The sequence below is a fragment of the Lepidochelys olivacea genome (assembly GCF_965140295.1).
Source record: "Lepidochelys olivacea isolate rLepOli2 genome assembly, chromosome: 1".
Lineage (NCBI taxonomy): Eukaryota > Metazoa > Chordata > Testudines > Cheloniidae > Lepidochelys > Lepidochelys olivacea.
This window is the reverse complement of record NC_140411.1, coordinates 13868106-13883884: the sequence shown is the minus strand read 5'-3', so window position 1 is coordinate 13883884 and position 15779 is coordinate 13868106. Positions and strand designations below refer to the sequence as shown.

Here is a 15779-nt window from a genome sequence, read left to right as displayed (position 1 = left end):
GTGTCCACTGGCCCACATGGCTGCTGTGCTGTGAGGACCCATGGGGGGCAGCTAAGGAGAACGCAACTGTTGATTTCTCCTTTCTCTGTACAGGACATTTCTGGGACCCCCAGAACTCCAAGTCCCTGTCCCTTGGCTCCCCGGGCAGCCCTGTCACTAAGATGGTCTCGGTGGCTGGCAAGCTGTGGTGCGGGTGTCAGAACCGAGTCGTCATCCTCAACACGGCCACACTGCTGCAGGAGGTACCCGCTCGCTTTCCCAGCCCCCAGGAGGGCTCAAGCCAACATGGGGGCGGGGGGCTCAGGAGGCTGGTCATGAACTCTGGGGCCCAGTCTGAGGCCTAATGGAGTCTATGGAAAGACTCCTGTTGATTTCCATGAGCTTTGGATCAGCCCTTTAGTGCAGGGCATGCACAGCCCAGAGCCGGGATCTCTGATCAGGAGAGCCAGGATCTCTGATCAGGAGAGCCATCTCTCTCCTGAGGTAAATACTCCAGCCCCTCGCAGTGAGATGTGTTTAGCTACGAGAGTCTCCCCTCGGTTATTTCCTACATCAGTTTCCAAAAGGCCGTATTCTGCCCTGGGACAGTCCATGGCCAAGCCGCATTGTCTTTGGGCCCCTCTGAGAGTACACCTAGCAGTGACCAATCCCACTGGGAGCTTGTGTGGGATGAGGGTCACCCTGTGAGCAGCAGAGCTCCATGTATAGGTGACCATGGGGGAGATGCTGTGGGAATGCACAAGGGCAGCAGCCCCCCAACCAGCCGCCACCGAGGTGGGTGCTGTATAGAGGAGATTAGAGGTGGGAGAAGCAGGCGTGGAAGGGTGGCCTTGTGGTTATAGTAGGTGGCTGGGGAGCTGGGTTCTGTTCTTGGCACCGTCTCTGGATCACGTCACAAAACACCAGGTTTTTGAATTTCCTCTGCTTTTGGGTGCCCGCTGTGAGACATCTAGAGCCCAAATATCCGAGGGGCCAACAGCTATTGGCTTCCACAAGAGGGCGCTCGGCACCTCTGAAAACCATCCCCAGAGTGCCTCCGGGCAAGCACCCAAAATGATGGCACTCAAAACGGGAGTCTGATTTTCACAGTGCTGTCCTGACCCTCTCACCCCGCAGCTGGGACAACGCTGGGATAAAGCTGCTTACCTCCCTCCCTGAGGGGTCTGTGAAGCGCCTGCCATCTTGTACGGAAAAGGCTACAGAAATGCAGCGTATTCGTATATTCCTCTTCATGCATCCTGGACAACAGCCCTCTTATACCTAGCTTGGCTCAGGGGGTGTTGTGCTGATGGATTGGCTCAGGCGTCTTACTGATAGACATGAAAGGCAGCATGGGTGACTGGCTGGAAGACTGGCCTGGGCGTCAGGAGACCTGAGTGTTAATCCCAGCTCCGCTACAAATCACTCCCTCTCCCTGTGCCTCGGTTTCCCCTTGGGCCTTGTCTGTTTAGATTGCAGAGTGAAAGCTCCTTGCTATATGTCTGTACAGCACCTCGCCCACTTGGGCCTTTGTCTCAGTTGGGCCCCCTGGGTGCTACCGCAGTGCAAATAATAATAAGGGAGAACTGCCAGGGGAACTTTCCACGAGGAGGAAAAGTCACTTCCTCACCGGCAGGTCTAGATCCCTAAAGCACAGGGCTGCAAGGCACAGAACCAGAGTGGCCCGTTGGCTCTGCTGCCAGTGCAGAGGGTCCCATCCATTGGCAGCAGTACGATGGACGCACTTCTCCTCTCCATCCGCAGCACACGTTCCATATCGGGCAGGACAGCAACCGCAGCGTGACCTGCATGGTGAGTTGCAGCCCAGGTATTTGGATCGCGCTCCAGAGCAGTGCCCAGGTGAGGCTGTACCACGCCACAAGCTACGAGCAGCTGGCTGAAGTCGATATCACGCCCCTGGTCCACAAAATGTTAGCAGGTACCGGCATTGCCTTCGAACGGTTTGTCTGCGGCACTGAGCTATGAAACCCAGGGAGACCTGCCTCTGCGCAGCTGCTGTGTCGGGGCCATAGAGACCAGGTTGTGGGGCTCAGAGAGTTCAGTAGCAGCCATGAGGCAGACCGAGGGGAGGCATCCGAATAAGGCTCACTTTGGGGTCTGCAGATGCCAGCAGGATGCGTTTGGGATCTGATCAGTCATCCCTCCTCAGGCCACCCAGGGAGCTGTCATTTGCTCCCCCTGGCTAGAGTCAGGCTTAGCAAGGGCAGTCACTGGGCCAGCTGCATCAGCCAGCAGCCATGCCTCTTCCCCCAGATGACAGCGCGTGCTGTCCCGGTCCCGGCCAGGCCTGTCTCACGCAGAGACAGCAGGCTGTTCTGAGGGGCAAGCCATGGGGAGCAAAGGCCACAGGACCATCCTGTTTCTCTTCCCTTTGGACCATAGCAGAACTCGCATGTTGATTTCCCAGAGAGGACAGGCCGATGTGTAATCACTGCACCCGCAAACCAGGGCTGCCAGAACAGGGGGGCCAAGGGACCATGGCCCTCCCATTTTTCGCCACAGGCCTGGCCCCCTGCCCCTCCTCTTCCCCCCAAGGCCCTGTCTCCCGGCCAGGCTGGAAGCTGGAGCCGAGCCCGGGTAAGAGCCTCCCAGGGAGCTGTGGGGAGCCACGGACCCTCCACCTGCCTGGGTTGGGGGACATGAGAGAAGCCCCCACCCCATGTCCCTGCCTGCCCCCCGCCCCGCCCAGGGCAGTTAGAGGGTCCGCAGCTCCCACAGCTGCCTGGGCGGCTCTTACCGTGGCCCGGCTGCAGCTCTTCATCCCCCAAGGCCTGGCCCCAGGCCAGGCCGGAAGCTGGAGCTGGGTCAGGGTAACAGCCACATGGGCAGTGGTGGGGAGCCGCGGACCCTCCACCTACATTGGGCGTGGGACCTGCGGGGGGCAGAGACAAGGGCTGCTCTCAGGCCTCCGCATCCCAGGCAGATGGAAGGACCTGGGCTCCCTGGCCCGGCTCTGGCTTCCAGCTTGGCCCGAGGGCAGGGCCTCAGGGGGAAGAAGAGGGGCAGGAGCAGGGCCATGGAGGGGATCGGGCCTCGTGGCCCCACCACTTTTAGGAAGAATCCATCACCCCTGCCCCAAACACCTGACTCAAGAAGCTAGGAAGTCCCAAGGTCTGGCACTGCCCATCCCATGCCATCATGTGACAGAGATCATGTGGGATATGTCCACCTGGCCCAGATGATCCCTGCTTGGTGCCCTGCAGAAAGGTGCATTGCCCAAGGGAGGTGGATGCTGCAGAGAGCTTGACCAATAACCTCCTTTGGTCACATGTGCAAGGGACCTTTTAGAACTTCAGCTCACCTGTGTTTTAATCCCTGGTCCTTCTCTTTGTCCCGCTTGCAGGTTCGGATGCCATTATCCGCCAGCACAAGGCTGCCTGTTTGCGAATCACAGCACTCCTGGTTTGCAAGGACTTGCTCTGGATTGGTACCAGCGCTGGGGTGGTGCTGACGCTGTCCATAACGGCCAACACCACCTCCTTGAAGATGCCCCTGACGCCGGTGGGTTTGTCCCAGGGGCACACTGGCCACGTGCGCTTCCTCACCTCCATCGAACTGCCCGACAACTTTGATATCATCTTTCCGCTGCCGAGAGATCCAGGTGGGTCCAGCAGGAGGGTTTGTACCCACACTCAGAACCCAGAGATCAGCAGGGGCTGAAATTTCCACGCAACAGCTCCCCACACACACACACACTCACACACACACACACCCACCCACCCATGGAATCACAGGGCCCATTTTCCCACCTTCAGTTGTGTCTTACTCTTTGGATGGGCCTTCTGGAGGGGTAAGAAGTTGGGGAGGGGGGCAGATATCCAGGATATCAAATCCCACTTAGTCCATCCCCCGTGGGGCCCAAGCAGGATTGTTCCCCTCTAATACCAGATGTGGGCACAAATAATGTTCTAGGAACCACTAAAATGTCCCATGCAATTTTTAGTGGGTCTGTATCTCATGAACACCTTGCTCATGTGAGTCCAAATTTGGACCACTAACCCTACCCCGGACATGCATAAGGCACGGCGATTTTCAAGACAATCTGAGTTGACATGTGGGTTTTAGTGCATTTAGGAAAATCATTATCTGTTAAACAGTAAGTGAGTCTCAACCCTCACTATAGCAGAGCTACTGCTCCGCTCTCATTCCCCGGTTCTTTGTCCAGCCTGGTTTTCAATCCTCCAAGAGATGCAGCTTCACCACTACTCCTGGGAGACTAGTCTGGGTGCAGCAGGGTGCAGGTGCTGAGTGCGCCCCTTATGGCGTGGAATGCTACTGCAGACACCCAGCCTCGGTTTAACATCTCTGTTTGGAGGGGTAGTGGGGGAGGAGAATACCAAAGAAGCCCACCACTGTAGCATTTAACTTCTAAAAGAGGAAATACACAAAAATGAGGAGCTAGTTAAACAGAAATTCAAAGGAACAGTCACAAGAGTGAAATGCCTGCAAGCTGCATGGAAACTTTTTAAAAACACCATAACAGAGGCTCAAATTAAATATATACCCCAAATGAAAAAAACATCGTAAAAGAATTAAAAAAAAGTCACCGTGGCTAAACAATAGAGTAAAAGAGGCGATTATAGGCAAAAAGGCATCCTTTAAAAATTGGAAGTCAAGTCCTCCTGAAGAAAATAGAAAGGAGCATAAACTCTAGCAAGTCAAGTGTAAACGTATAAATATGCAGGCCAAAAAAGAATTTGAAGAGCAGCTAGCAAAAGACACAAAAACTAACAGGAAAAATTTTTAAAAAAAAAAAAATTAAGTACATCAGAAGCGGGAAGCCTGCCAAATAGTCAATGGGTCACTGGAAGACAAGGCTGTTGCAGAGAAACTGTATGAATTCTTTGCATCAGTCTTCACTGCAGAGGATGTGAGGGAGATTCCCACACCTGAGCCATTCTGTTTAGGTGACAGATCTGAGGAACTGTCCCAGACAGAGGTGTTAGTAGAGGTGGTTTTGGAACAAAGCCATAAACTAAATGGTAATAAATCACCAGGACCAGATGGTATTCACCTAAGAGTTCTGAAGGAATTCAAATGTGAAATTTCAAAACTACTAAGTGTCTTATGTTACCTGTCACTTAAATCAGCCTCTGTACCAGATGACTGGAGGATAACTAATATAACACTAATTTTTTAAAAAGGCTCCAGACGCGATCCTGGCAATTACAGGCTGGTAAGCCTAACTTTAATACCAGGCAAACTGCTTAAAACTAAAGTAAAGAACAGAATTATCAGACACATAGGTGAACACAATTTGTTGGGGAAGCATCAACATGGCTTTTGTAAAGGAAAATCATGCCTCACCAATCTATTAGAATCCTTTGAGGGGGTCAACAAATGTGTGGAGAAGCATGATTCAGTGGGTATAGTGTACCTGGACTTTCAGAAAGCCATTAACAAGGTGCCTCACCAAAGGTTTGAGGATACAAAATTACTAATGCAAAGTAATGCACATTGGAAAACATAATCCCAACTATACATACAAAATGTGGGGGTTTACATTAGCTGTTACCACTCAGGAAAGAGATCTTGGAGCCATTGTGGAGAGTTTGCTGAAAACATCCACTCAATGTGCAGCGGCCGTCAAAAAAAGTGCGCAGAATGTTGGGAACCATTCAGAAAAAGATAGATAATAAGACAGAAAATATCGTATTGCCTCTATATAAATCCATGGTACCCTCACAACTTGAAAACTGCCTGCAGTTCTGGTTACCCCATCTCAAAAAAAGATATATTAGAACTGGAAAAGGGACAGAGAAGGGCAATAAAAATGATTAGGGGGGGTGGAACACCTTTTGCCCCCTGGAGTACACACCCAGCTGCCATAGAGCTCAGTCTATGTAGCTTGACAAAGTGAGGGACTTGATCACAGTCTATAAGTACCTACATGGGGAACAGCTATTTACTAGTGAGTTCTCCAGCCTAGCAGAGAAAAGGTCTAACACAATCCAGTGTCTGGAAGTTGAAAGGAGACAAATTCTGACTGGAGCAGCTTATCAAGGGTCGTGGTGGATGCTCCATCCCTGGCAATGTTTAAATCAAGACTGGATGTTTTTCTAACAGATCTGCTGTAGGAATTTGCGGGGGGAAGTTCTCCGGCCTGTGTTATGCAGGAGGTCAGACTAGATGGTCACAATGGTCTCTTCTGGCCTGGGAATCTATGAATAAGCTGCCCCTTCCCTCAGTCTCCCTGGAGGTGAGGTTAGCACAGAGCAGAATTCAAGCTGCTCTTGGAAAAGGTGAGCTGGGGCCTTCCAGGGTGAGAAGCCCATTTCTTTTGACCAAGGCTTTCCAAAGCAGTTGAGGAAGGGGGTGTGGGCTTTGGGATGCCTGGTGTGAAACCACATGTGGGTTCTGATTTTTAGCAGCTTGGGTTCTCCGCACTTTCTGAAAATCAGGTCCTCAGGATGAGCCTGCAGAATCACTCAACCCTTAAAACTCCTGGCCTTTGGTGCTTGGGAGGAGAGTGGGGCGTGACAAGGCTCCCTGGGTCGTTACGGCTCATGGCTGGGGAGGGACATAGACTGCTGGGTTTGAGAACCCCTTCGCCACATTCTGTCAGACAGCTGTTCTTTCCGCGCACGCGCTGTGATCTCTCTGGGCTTGTTCCATTTCCCAGGTACCGAGAAGCTGAGCGACGCAGAAAAGAGAGATTTGGCAAGACACAGGTCCTCCAACATGGTCCTCTCCAAGTCTAAGATGCTGGTGATCAGCGGAGGGGATGGCTATGAGGATTTCAGACTCACCAACAGCAGCGAGACAGTGGGGCGAGATGACAGCACAAACCATCTCCTCCTGTGGAGGGTCTGATCTGCAGCAGCACGGGGCCCCACTGGGGGGAGAGCACCAGCCCCACCCCTGCCTCCTCTTGTCACTAACCGCCCCCAAGCCCATCTCGTCTCCCATCCCGGATGATTTGTGTGTGCCTGGGGACAAGCTCCTCCCAAACACAGCGTCTGCAGCGTGGTGAGAGGAACACGCGCAGCAAACAGATCCTATGGGCAGCCTGCGCTTACTCCAGCGGTGGGTGTGGGTGTGGGGACAGGGGCACCTGGATGGACAGATTTATGTGGCATGCTTGGAAGCATCCAGGCGAAAGAGGAGGGCTTAGCAGAGGAGAGAATCCATTGTTCGTGCAGTCGGCAGGGGGCCTTTCTTTTGTGTGTTGTGCTTTGATCTGCCTGGGGTTCTGCATCCAGGCTCTTAGAAGCGGAAGGTCCATGTCTAAGCAAGCACACCCCTGGACGGTAGCCTGCCTGCTCTCTCTCTCTGTCTCTTGTCCACCCAGCCAGAATCAGCAAACCGTCGCATTCACTTCACCGCCACCTTCACGAGGGCCCCCGCACACAGGGCTCCCCGCTCCTCCTGTCAGAGGAAGTCGCTCCAGCATCCCCGTTGGCCGCAGCTGCTCCAGCATCTCTAGGTCTCTAGCTAACCCGCTCACTCATCGCGGTCACCCAAAGAACGCTTGTGGTGGTGGTGGTTGTTTTGGATACGTATACAATATCCTTATTTATTTTCTGTGGGGCGGACATTTGTCAAGGAGCTTGCATGGAAGCAGTGGCAGCTTCGGGCCCAGGGAGTTGTATGCAGGGTGCCGACGCCCCAGCCTGCAGTCAGTCCCAACCAATGAGGAGCTGCACATAGCAAATGTCCTACAATGGCAGCAGGGTCCATTCATCCACGAGCGCTGATCCCAGAGGGTTACCTGAGTGTCTGGAGGGGAGAGGAGAGGTGGGAGCGTCTTGGCTGACAGTCAACAGCTCCGATTGCAGAGGGGGCGGAGAGCTGATCTCCATTCAGCCAGCAAAGAGGGGAGCCGCTGCATGAAAAATGTGCAATACTTAGCTGGATCCCTGATAGCGGGCAGCGCCACAAGGGGGCACTGTTAGGACCAGGGCAGCTTCACGCTCCTTTGGCTTTAAGAGCAAAGCCAGTTGGTTATTGTGGCCTACAGCCGGGGCAGAACTAGGAGGGGCATTGTCCGACTGCAACTGTCTCTTGCATTGTACAGTATTTATGGTTGTTTTTTAACTACTTACCTTTTTGTCCCCAGCACTTAATTTATGTATTTAGCTTCCAGATCCCGAATCCTGTGTGGGGATGGGGAGCAAAGAGAATTATGGGGGTTTACTCACCTAGCGAGAGAGTATGAATCCACTGTCAGCCAGCTTGCACCAAAAATGTCCAAAAACAAAGGTGTTTTACAGGAAGGCTCTCCCCCCCCCCCCAGAACTGCCTGTGGGGGTTCACGTGGCCAAGATGGGGCCTCAAGGTGAGTAGTGAGGATTGGATGCCCAACAGGAGACACCTTAAGGACTAGTTTTTCAGAGGGCAGCACTGGGAATTTCAAAAGCACCTGACATGACAAGAATTCATGTGCCGTGGACTCTCAATGGGGTTTGTGCTGCTAAGTCGCCAGTGTTGCCAGCTCTTACAGATCTCGTGATATTTAGTGCTTACGTTAAAGCTCCAGTCTCTGGAGTCATGTTATTTCATGAGACTCTCAGCTTTCATTTTTTTTAAATTAAATTTCTAGCCCTCATGGTTGCAGAGAAAAAGTTGGGAACCAGGACCCAAGTGTACTCCAAAGGCTCGGTAAACAGAAGGCAAATCAAAGTGAACCCCAGATGAAGGATTTTTTAAACACTCTCATGATTGTGAACACAGTCTGGGGAGTTTGAACACTCTGGACTGGCAATACTCTGGAACCCTGGCTCTTTTGAAAATCTGCTCCTGGCTGCTCACATTTTCTGAAAACCACCTCTAAGGTGTCTCACGTTGGGCTCCAAAAATGGAGGTGCCCAGAATCGCCTGTCACTTTTGGAAAGGTAGCCCAGGGTGCCAACTTCTCAATTCATATTTACTTAGATTGTCAGCTCTATGGTGCAGGGACCATCATTCTGTTCTGCACTGTACAACCCCTAGCACATGGGGTCCTGGTCTGTGACTGGGCCCTTCCACCGTACAAATAATTACGAATAACAATATTTAGATACCTAAATGTGTTGCCTGAACACCGTGCCCATGGCTTCCTGATGAGACGTCTCCCCACGTGTTGGGTCCTCATCGCTTCTGAAAATCAAGCCACTCATTTAGATGTCGAAAGACGGATTTAGGCACCTAACTTTAAGCTCCTGTTTTTTAAAAATCTTGGCCTGTCTGCAGACTTCAGTAGGTTTAAAGACAACCCTGACTGGGTTCTCCCAGTTACACAGCAGCTCTGGTGGAAGAACTGAGTGCCCGAACAATGTGCTTACAAGCTCCATGCCACACATCTAGCTAGTGTCAATGGACGTCGCTCCATTGCAACCCACGTGGCTATGCCTGCTTACCCTAGCTGTATTTCTAGCCCTGTTGCGGTATTTGAAAATACTTTATTCTATAGCATTTTAAATACTTTAACCAAAAGCTTAAACAGCATTTTGTGTCCCCAGTGACCTGAACACTATATACAAGTATATGTAAGTCTTCATGCAAGAGCCTTCTCCTCTGCAATTCCTGTCGTGCGAAGCAGCTTTCTTTCATCTCTCTGCCTCATCTGCATACTATCTGTTTTCCTGTTTCATCTGAAAACGTGTAATTTCTCCTTCCTCCCTTTCCCTCTTCGGCTGATTAGCTCCATCAAGTGGTTTGGGATTTTGCACAGAAACATGATCTAGTTGCTAGGGCACAGGGCTGGCAGTCAGGACACCTGGGTTCCATTCCCAGCTCTGCTACTGACCTGCTGGGTGACCTGGAGCAAGACACTTTCCTCTCTATGCGTCTGCTTCCCCTCCCTCCCTTTGTCTGTCTTGTGTATTTAGATGTGAAGCTCTTTGTGGCAGGGACTGTTGGTTACCCTGGGTCTGTCACAGCACCTAGCACAGTGAGACTGATCTCAGTTGGCACCTCCACATACTACTGCGATATAAACAATACAGGTGACAGGTCAGGCATGTTCTGAGAAGGCATCCTCCGGGGATGCTGCATGAGATTTACCTTCCTTTAAGACAGGCGGGTTCCCTTGTGTGTGCACAATGTGTTGGTAGAAGTGTTTTTTCCAAGAGGTTCGTTCACAAATCACAGAGTCTTCACCTGCTGACGTCAGGAACTGCCCCGTCTCCATTCCCAGGGCGCGGGTCAGGATGGAATTGGCCCAATGTGTCTGAGCGACATGTGGGTCAGATACAGCAGCTTCCCCCGGGGCCGTTCTCTTCCTCATGGGGTGATCTCCTAGGCCGCAAGCCAAGCTACATCAAAGCCAATGGAAAGATTCTAGTCGGCTTTGGTAGGCAGTGGATCACGCCCCCGGAGAACAGGTGGCCGGGTCAGCATGGCTCTTGATTGACAGCTGTGTGTGTCTCTAGCTGAGTGGGGTATAAGGTGCTGAATTTGAGGGTGGAGATTTGGGGAGATGCAGAATTTCTTGCGCAGGTGGGATAGACAGACAGTTCCTCAGCCGGCATAATGGAGCGATTGTCCTGCACGCTGTCCCTACCTGTCGGAAAATACCCATATGTCACAGCCCTACATGCAGCTCTCCCAGTTAGCACCACCTTAGGAGCAGCTGAGCCCTGAGGCATGCCTTGGAGTCAGTGGGGCCTAGCTACATGCTTAAGTGCTTTGCTGAATCCGTGACCTAATCAACCCAAGACAGGGCAGCCTGCAGCAGCTCGAGTCCCACTCTGAGCACTAGCTGCCATGTGCCAGGCCCACATGGAACTAGCCCAGTATCCTGTCTTCCGACAGTGGCAGAAACAGAACAGGGCAATTACTGAGTGATCCATCCCCTGGTATCCACTCCCAGCTTCTGGCAATCAGAGGCTCGGGACACCCAGAGCATGGGGTTGTGTCCATGACCATCCTGACTAATAGCCCCTGATGGATCTATCCTCCATGAACTTATCTAATTCTTTTTTTAACCCAGTTGTACTTTTGCCCTTCACAACATCCCCCGGCAATGAGTTCCACAGGTTGACTGTGCGTTGTGTGAAGAAGTACTGCCTTGTGTTTGTTTAAAACCTGCTGCCTATTAATTTCATTGAGTGACCCCTAATTCTTGTGTTATATGAAGAGGGAAATAACACTTCCCTATTCACTTTCTCCACACCTGTCATGATTTTATAGACCTCTATCATATCCCTCCTTAGTCGTTTCTTTTCTAAGATGAACAGTCCTGGTCTTTATAATCTCTCCTCATACGGAAGCTGTTTTATAGTCCTAATCATTTTTGTTGTTCTTCTCTGTCTTTTTTCCAGTTCTAATGTATCTTTTTTGAGATGGAGCCACCAGAACTGCAGCAGTATTCAAAGTGTGGGCATACCGTGGATTTATATAGTGGCATTATGATATTTCCTCTTATTATCTATCCCTTTTCTAATGATTCCTATCACGCTGTTCGCTTTTTTGACTGCTGCTGCACATTGAGTGGATGTTTTCAGAGAACTCTCCACAATGACTCCCAAGATCTCATTCTTGAGTGATAACAGCTAATTTAGACCCCATCATTTTCTATGTATAATTGGGATTGTGTTTTACAATGTGCATTACTTTGCTTTCATCAACATTGAATTTCATCTGCCATTTTGTGGCCCAGTCACCCAGTTTTGTGAGATCCCTTTGTTGCTCTTCACAATCTGCTTTGGACTTAACTATCTTGAGTAATTTTGTTTCATCTGCAAATTTTGCCACCTCACTGTATACCCCTCTTTCCAGGTCATTTATGACTACGTTGAACAATACCTGTCCCAGTACAGATCCTAGGAGGACCCTGCTACTTATTTTCTCCTTTGTGAAAATTGACCATTTATTCCTATTCTTTGTTTCTTTATCACACCCAATCCTGGAGGTCTCCAAGGAGCAAACTTCCAAGGGAAATCCAGTGTGGGACCATAACTGCTCGTTGGCCATGGAAGGAGGATGATCGTTCCTGTCATCTCTACCATGCTTAAAAGGACCTTGATTTGTCCCCTGGTAATTCATACCAGCCCTTATATATGGTGAACATTCATGAATATTTTGTGCCTTCTGTCTGTGCTTTGAGTCACTTTAGCTGCAGCATCTGGCACCAACATGGTCCCAGATTCCGCATCCCTATTGAGTGTTCACCACTTAGGAGCAATGCGCCCCCAGTAATAACTCTAACCCAATGGCTTCTCCTTTTGAAAGCCTCGTCACTGTCATCTCAGTCCATGTGACTGGCAGGGTGCAAGAGATCATGCATCGGTCTGTCTGTTTTCCCACTGGAGAGGTCATCATGATCTTAAACTGCTAGACCACATTAGTTCACATTTCAAATGAGTATTAGAAGGAAACAGGCCGGGGTCTCAGACGCGGTGAGGATTCGGTTGGAAGGGAATTGGTTGGCATGACAGGACTTTGGATGCTCAGTAGGGCTTGGGCGTAACAGACCTGACTGGGAGATGAAAAAGAGAATGATCTCACAGTCACCTCCTCTCATCGAAGCTTTCGCAATCTCCTAGATGCTCCGAGCAGACTCTTCCAGCAGTGAAGGGTGAATCCTGCTCACTTGATCCATGTAAAATCCCTGTTGGATGTTTCACAGAAGGTGAGGTGGGCTTGGCCTTGAGATGCAGTGACCTGGATGCTTCCCTTAAAGACAACTAGGTCCTCGGTGAGAATGGGTTTTGCTGAACTACTCTTAGAATGGGCCTGTTAGATCAGCTGCTGAGACTGGGTACAGTCTTAAAGCCGGCAAGTAGATCTTAAAACCAGAATGAAAATCCCTCCCTCTTCAGCTGTTTGTAGAGGGTCTTGAGAGTCTGTCCATTGACATCAAGGGACTTTGGCTCAGTCTTCTGGGAGCAGCTGAGTACCCTTCGCTCCCATGGAAATAAAGAGTCCCTGTTCAGGATTGGGCCCCAAGGTCACGTTCCAGGTTTCCCCCGGAGCGGTTGCCGGTGTCACACGCCGAGTACCGCCATCCTGCCCTCTGGTTAAGGTGTTTGTGGTGAGATTGATGGCTGCAGGGAAGAACCGAAGTTTGAGCTGGGATAGAGCATGTGAGCGAAGGGAGGGGCCAGTTGAAATGAGCTGATTGAAATGTTTTTGCAGGGGGTCAGAGGGATTGGGACGTTTGGGGCAATTTCCCCCCTCTTTTCAACCAGCTCTGTCTTCAAATAAATTCTTATCTTTCAAGGCCAAAAGGGTCCATGGGGGTCAGAGTCTGCGTTCCTGCCCAGCGCACCAATGTCCCGCAGGGTGAAACTGTAGGAATTGTTCAGTCTCTCAGTGCAGGGTTCTGCTGCTATCGGATCTCCAACCATTCCAGGAATGTATGTGCCATATGTGTTTTGCAACCCACCTTCAGCTTCAGTTAAGCCTAGAAAAGTGTCTAATGATCCTAACCGAAGGATTCATTCTGCTGGCTAGAGGTGAACTGACAAGCAAAACCAAAGGCGTGTTCGCTCACTCCTGCCTGCTCCTTGGTGACCCAACTGTGTCTGGAAAAGGTGCAGGGAGGCATTTCTCCTGGTTCTTTTCCATTTGACATCTCAGCTCCTCCCAGCCCTCGCATGGCTGGAGGACCTTGGCAAGGTCTTTGGCCGGCCGGAGTGGCGATGTCATGCGGCACTGCGGGGCTCCCTTCCCACCACTGAGAGGATGCTGTTTCTTAGATCTGTCCAAAAATCACTTCTCCTCCCCTCCCCCATCAGCTCAGTTGCAGGCTCAGGGACCCGCCTCGAAGCGTGTAAAATCCGTGAGTGACTGTGAGGCTTTCCCAAAGGGATGTGGGCCTGTCAATACCTACAGGACATAGAGAGGCCTGCAACTCAGATCCCATCGTCCTGTGAAAGACGCTGTAAATATTTTCTTTGCCTTTTGCCCTTAAAGCAAAGTCCCTCCCATTTGTAAACACTAGGGGGCGCCATTTGCACACAGCGGTGCAGACCACTGCTGCTCCCCCTGGCAGAGAGGTAGAAAGGAGCTCCATTCATCAGTGGCCGCGAGTGGGGCCAGGCTCCCAGACCGTGCCATCTCCCGGCGCAGTCTAGAGACGCAATGGTGGCAGAGTTGCGTGTGATCCATCAAAGGGCCAATCCCTGCTACCCAGGGGTGCTGGAACTGGGGGTGCGGCACCCCCCCCCCACTTGAAGCGGTTTCCATCATATTCAGGGTTTACAGTTTTGTTCAATGGCTCTCGGCACCCCCACTCCACAAACTGCTCAAACATCACTGCTGATACCACCCATATGCCAGGCGGGTGCGGTTGGCTCCTCCAGCCAGGCCCTGGGTCTTTCTTTTGAGGAGTATGCTGCTGCTACTCCATAGAGAACTAAGGGACTGGCATTTGCACCTGAGATGCACCCGAGGAGAGGACAGGCAAAGCAAGGCACAGTCTCCCATGCTCACTCCCCTCCCTATTTGACTCTGTTCTCTTGGCTTTATTTCTCTGTTTGGTGAGAGATCCCGCTGAGACGTACTGTAAATATTGGTATATATTGCCGCCTCTGTACATAGTGTTCTCAAGTCTTTGATTGTTGATATGAATTTAATGGCATATTTTTATATACTTGTTTAAGTTTCACCGGCACAGCAAGGGGTGCCGACCACATTTAAGTTATAACTACTACAGTGCATTAAAGACCAGAACAAAACAAAAAGCTTTTACTCCTGAAGTATTACCAGTCCCGTGAGGTGTTACGACGATCACATTATGCCTGGGTTTGTTTGTTTTTTATTTTGTCACCGTGGGTTCTTTGTCATTAAAGGTCACTGATGTCAGAGCCCAAATCTGTGTGTGTTCTTTTCCTTCGCCCTGTTGTGGAAGTTCGTAACTGATAGCTGGGTTTGAATCAATGTCCTTCAGCTCTAAAAGCAGGAAACACTATTGCTCAAACTAAAGGTCTAAGCCTGGCAAGCCACTATCTTCAGCAGGTTCATAAGTCTAATTTTTAGAGCAGTCACTAGTTGGGGACAAAGACCTCCACTCTCCCAGTGCGGGTTGCAGCTATCTTAGGGTATCCAGCATCTAAGCAGTGAACAATAAGAAATGGGGCCTTTTTCTGTGGAAAATGGTGAGTTTTCATTGAAATATTTGGATTTGGAAATGCCAGCATAGTGCCTGGTCTACATCTCCCATGGTACACCATAGTCTCCCCTCTTAGTGAGAGGAGGGCAGGCATCATGGCGGTTGCATGGCTATGCTGCATCATGGGAGATGTAGTCCAGCTGACACTTTCCACAAAAAGTTTCACTTCATTGAGAGCTGAACATCCCCGAACTGTGGGGTCTGTGAAAGCCAGATCTGATTTTCACAAATCCCCCCTCTCTTTATAACACCCCTAGATCAGAACACTCCCAGACTTTGAGATCTGCACCTGAATTTTGCAACTCGAGCACAGCTCTAAGCTATAGCGTAATGCGGCTGTGCTGTGTCGTGCAGAACAGTTCCTGGGCCGCCTGCAGCTGCATTCATGTCCGTGATGGGTGAAGTGACTCCTGCACATAAAGGCCGTGAAGCTGCTATGCTGAGCTCAGTGGGAAATTGGTCACTGAAGTCAATGGGCGCACGCCCAGCTGCTGAGTTTGCAAAGTGCTTTGGGATGGAGGGTGCTGGATAAGACATTACCGCTACTCAGAGTGGACGGGGACACTGACCATCCCCTGTGAAAATGCTGAGGGCTGTTACTGGCCCCACACACACACCCCTGCCGTGAAACTCTCTACCATGTATTTGCTGCTCCGCAGTTGCGCTGGCAGGAGAATTTACGGAAGAAAGATGGTTTCAGAGTAGCAGCCGTGTTAATCTGTATCCGCAAAAAGAAAAGGAG

General features: G+C 50.8%; 1 protein-coding gene across 1 annotated transcript in view; it reads left to right on the top strand.

Annotated features, from left to right (window-relative positions):
• Nucleotides 1–14732, top strand: part of ARHGEF17 (Rho guanine nucleotide exchange factor 17) — a gene marked incomplete at its 5' end in the record, with an annotated part of 237680 nt that extends 222948 nt beyond the window's left edge. The window contains 4 exons of the mRNA XM_084617490.1: nt 94–242; nt 1744–1918; nt 3344–3601; nt 6623–14732. Of these exons, the coding sequence (XP_084473616.1) occupies nt 94–242; nt 1744–1918; nt 3344–3601; nt 6623–6813 (773 nt within the window). The 3' untranslated portion in view covers nt 6814–14732. The remainder of the gene's footprint in view (nt 1–93; nt 243–1743; nt 1919–3343; nt 3602–6622) is intronic.
• Nucleotides 14733–15779: the final 1047 nt, after the last annotated feature.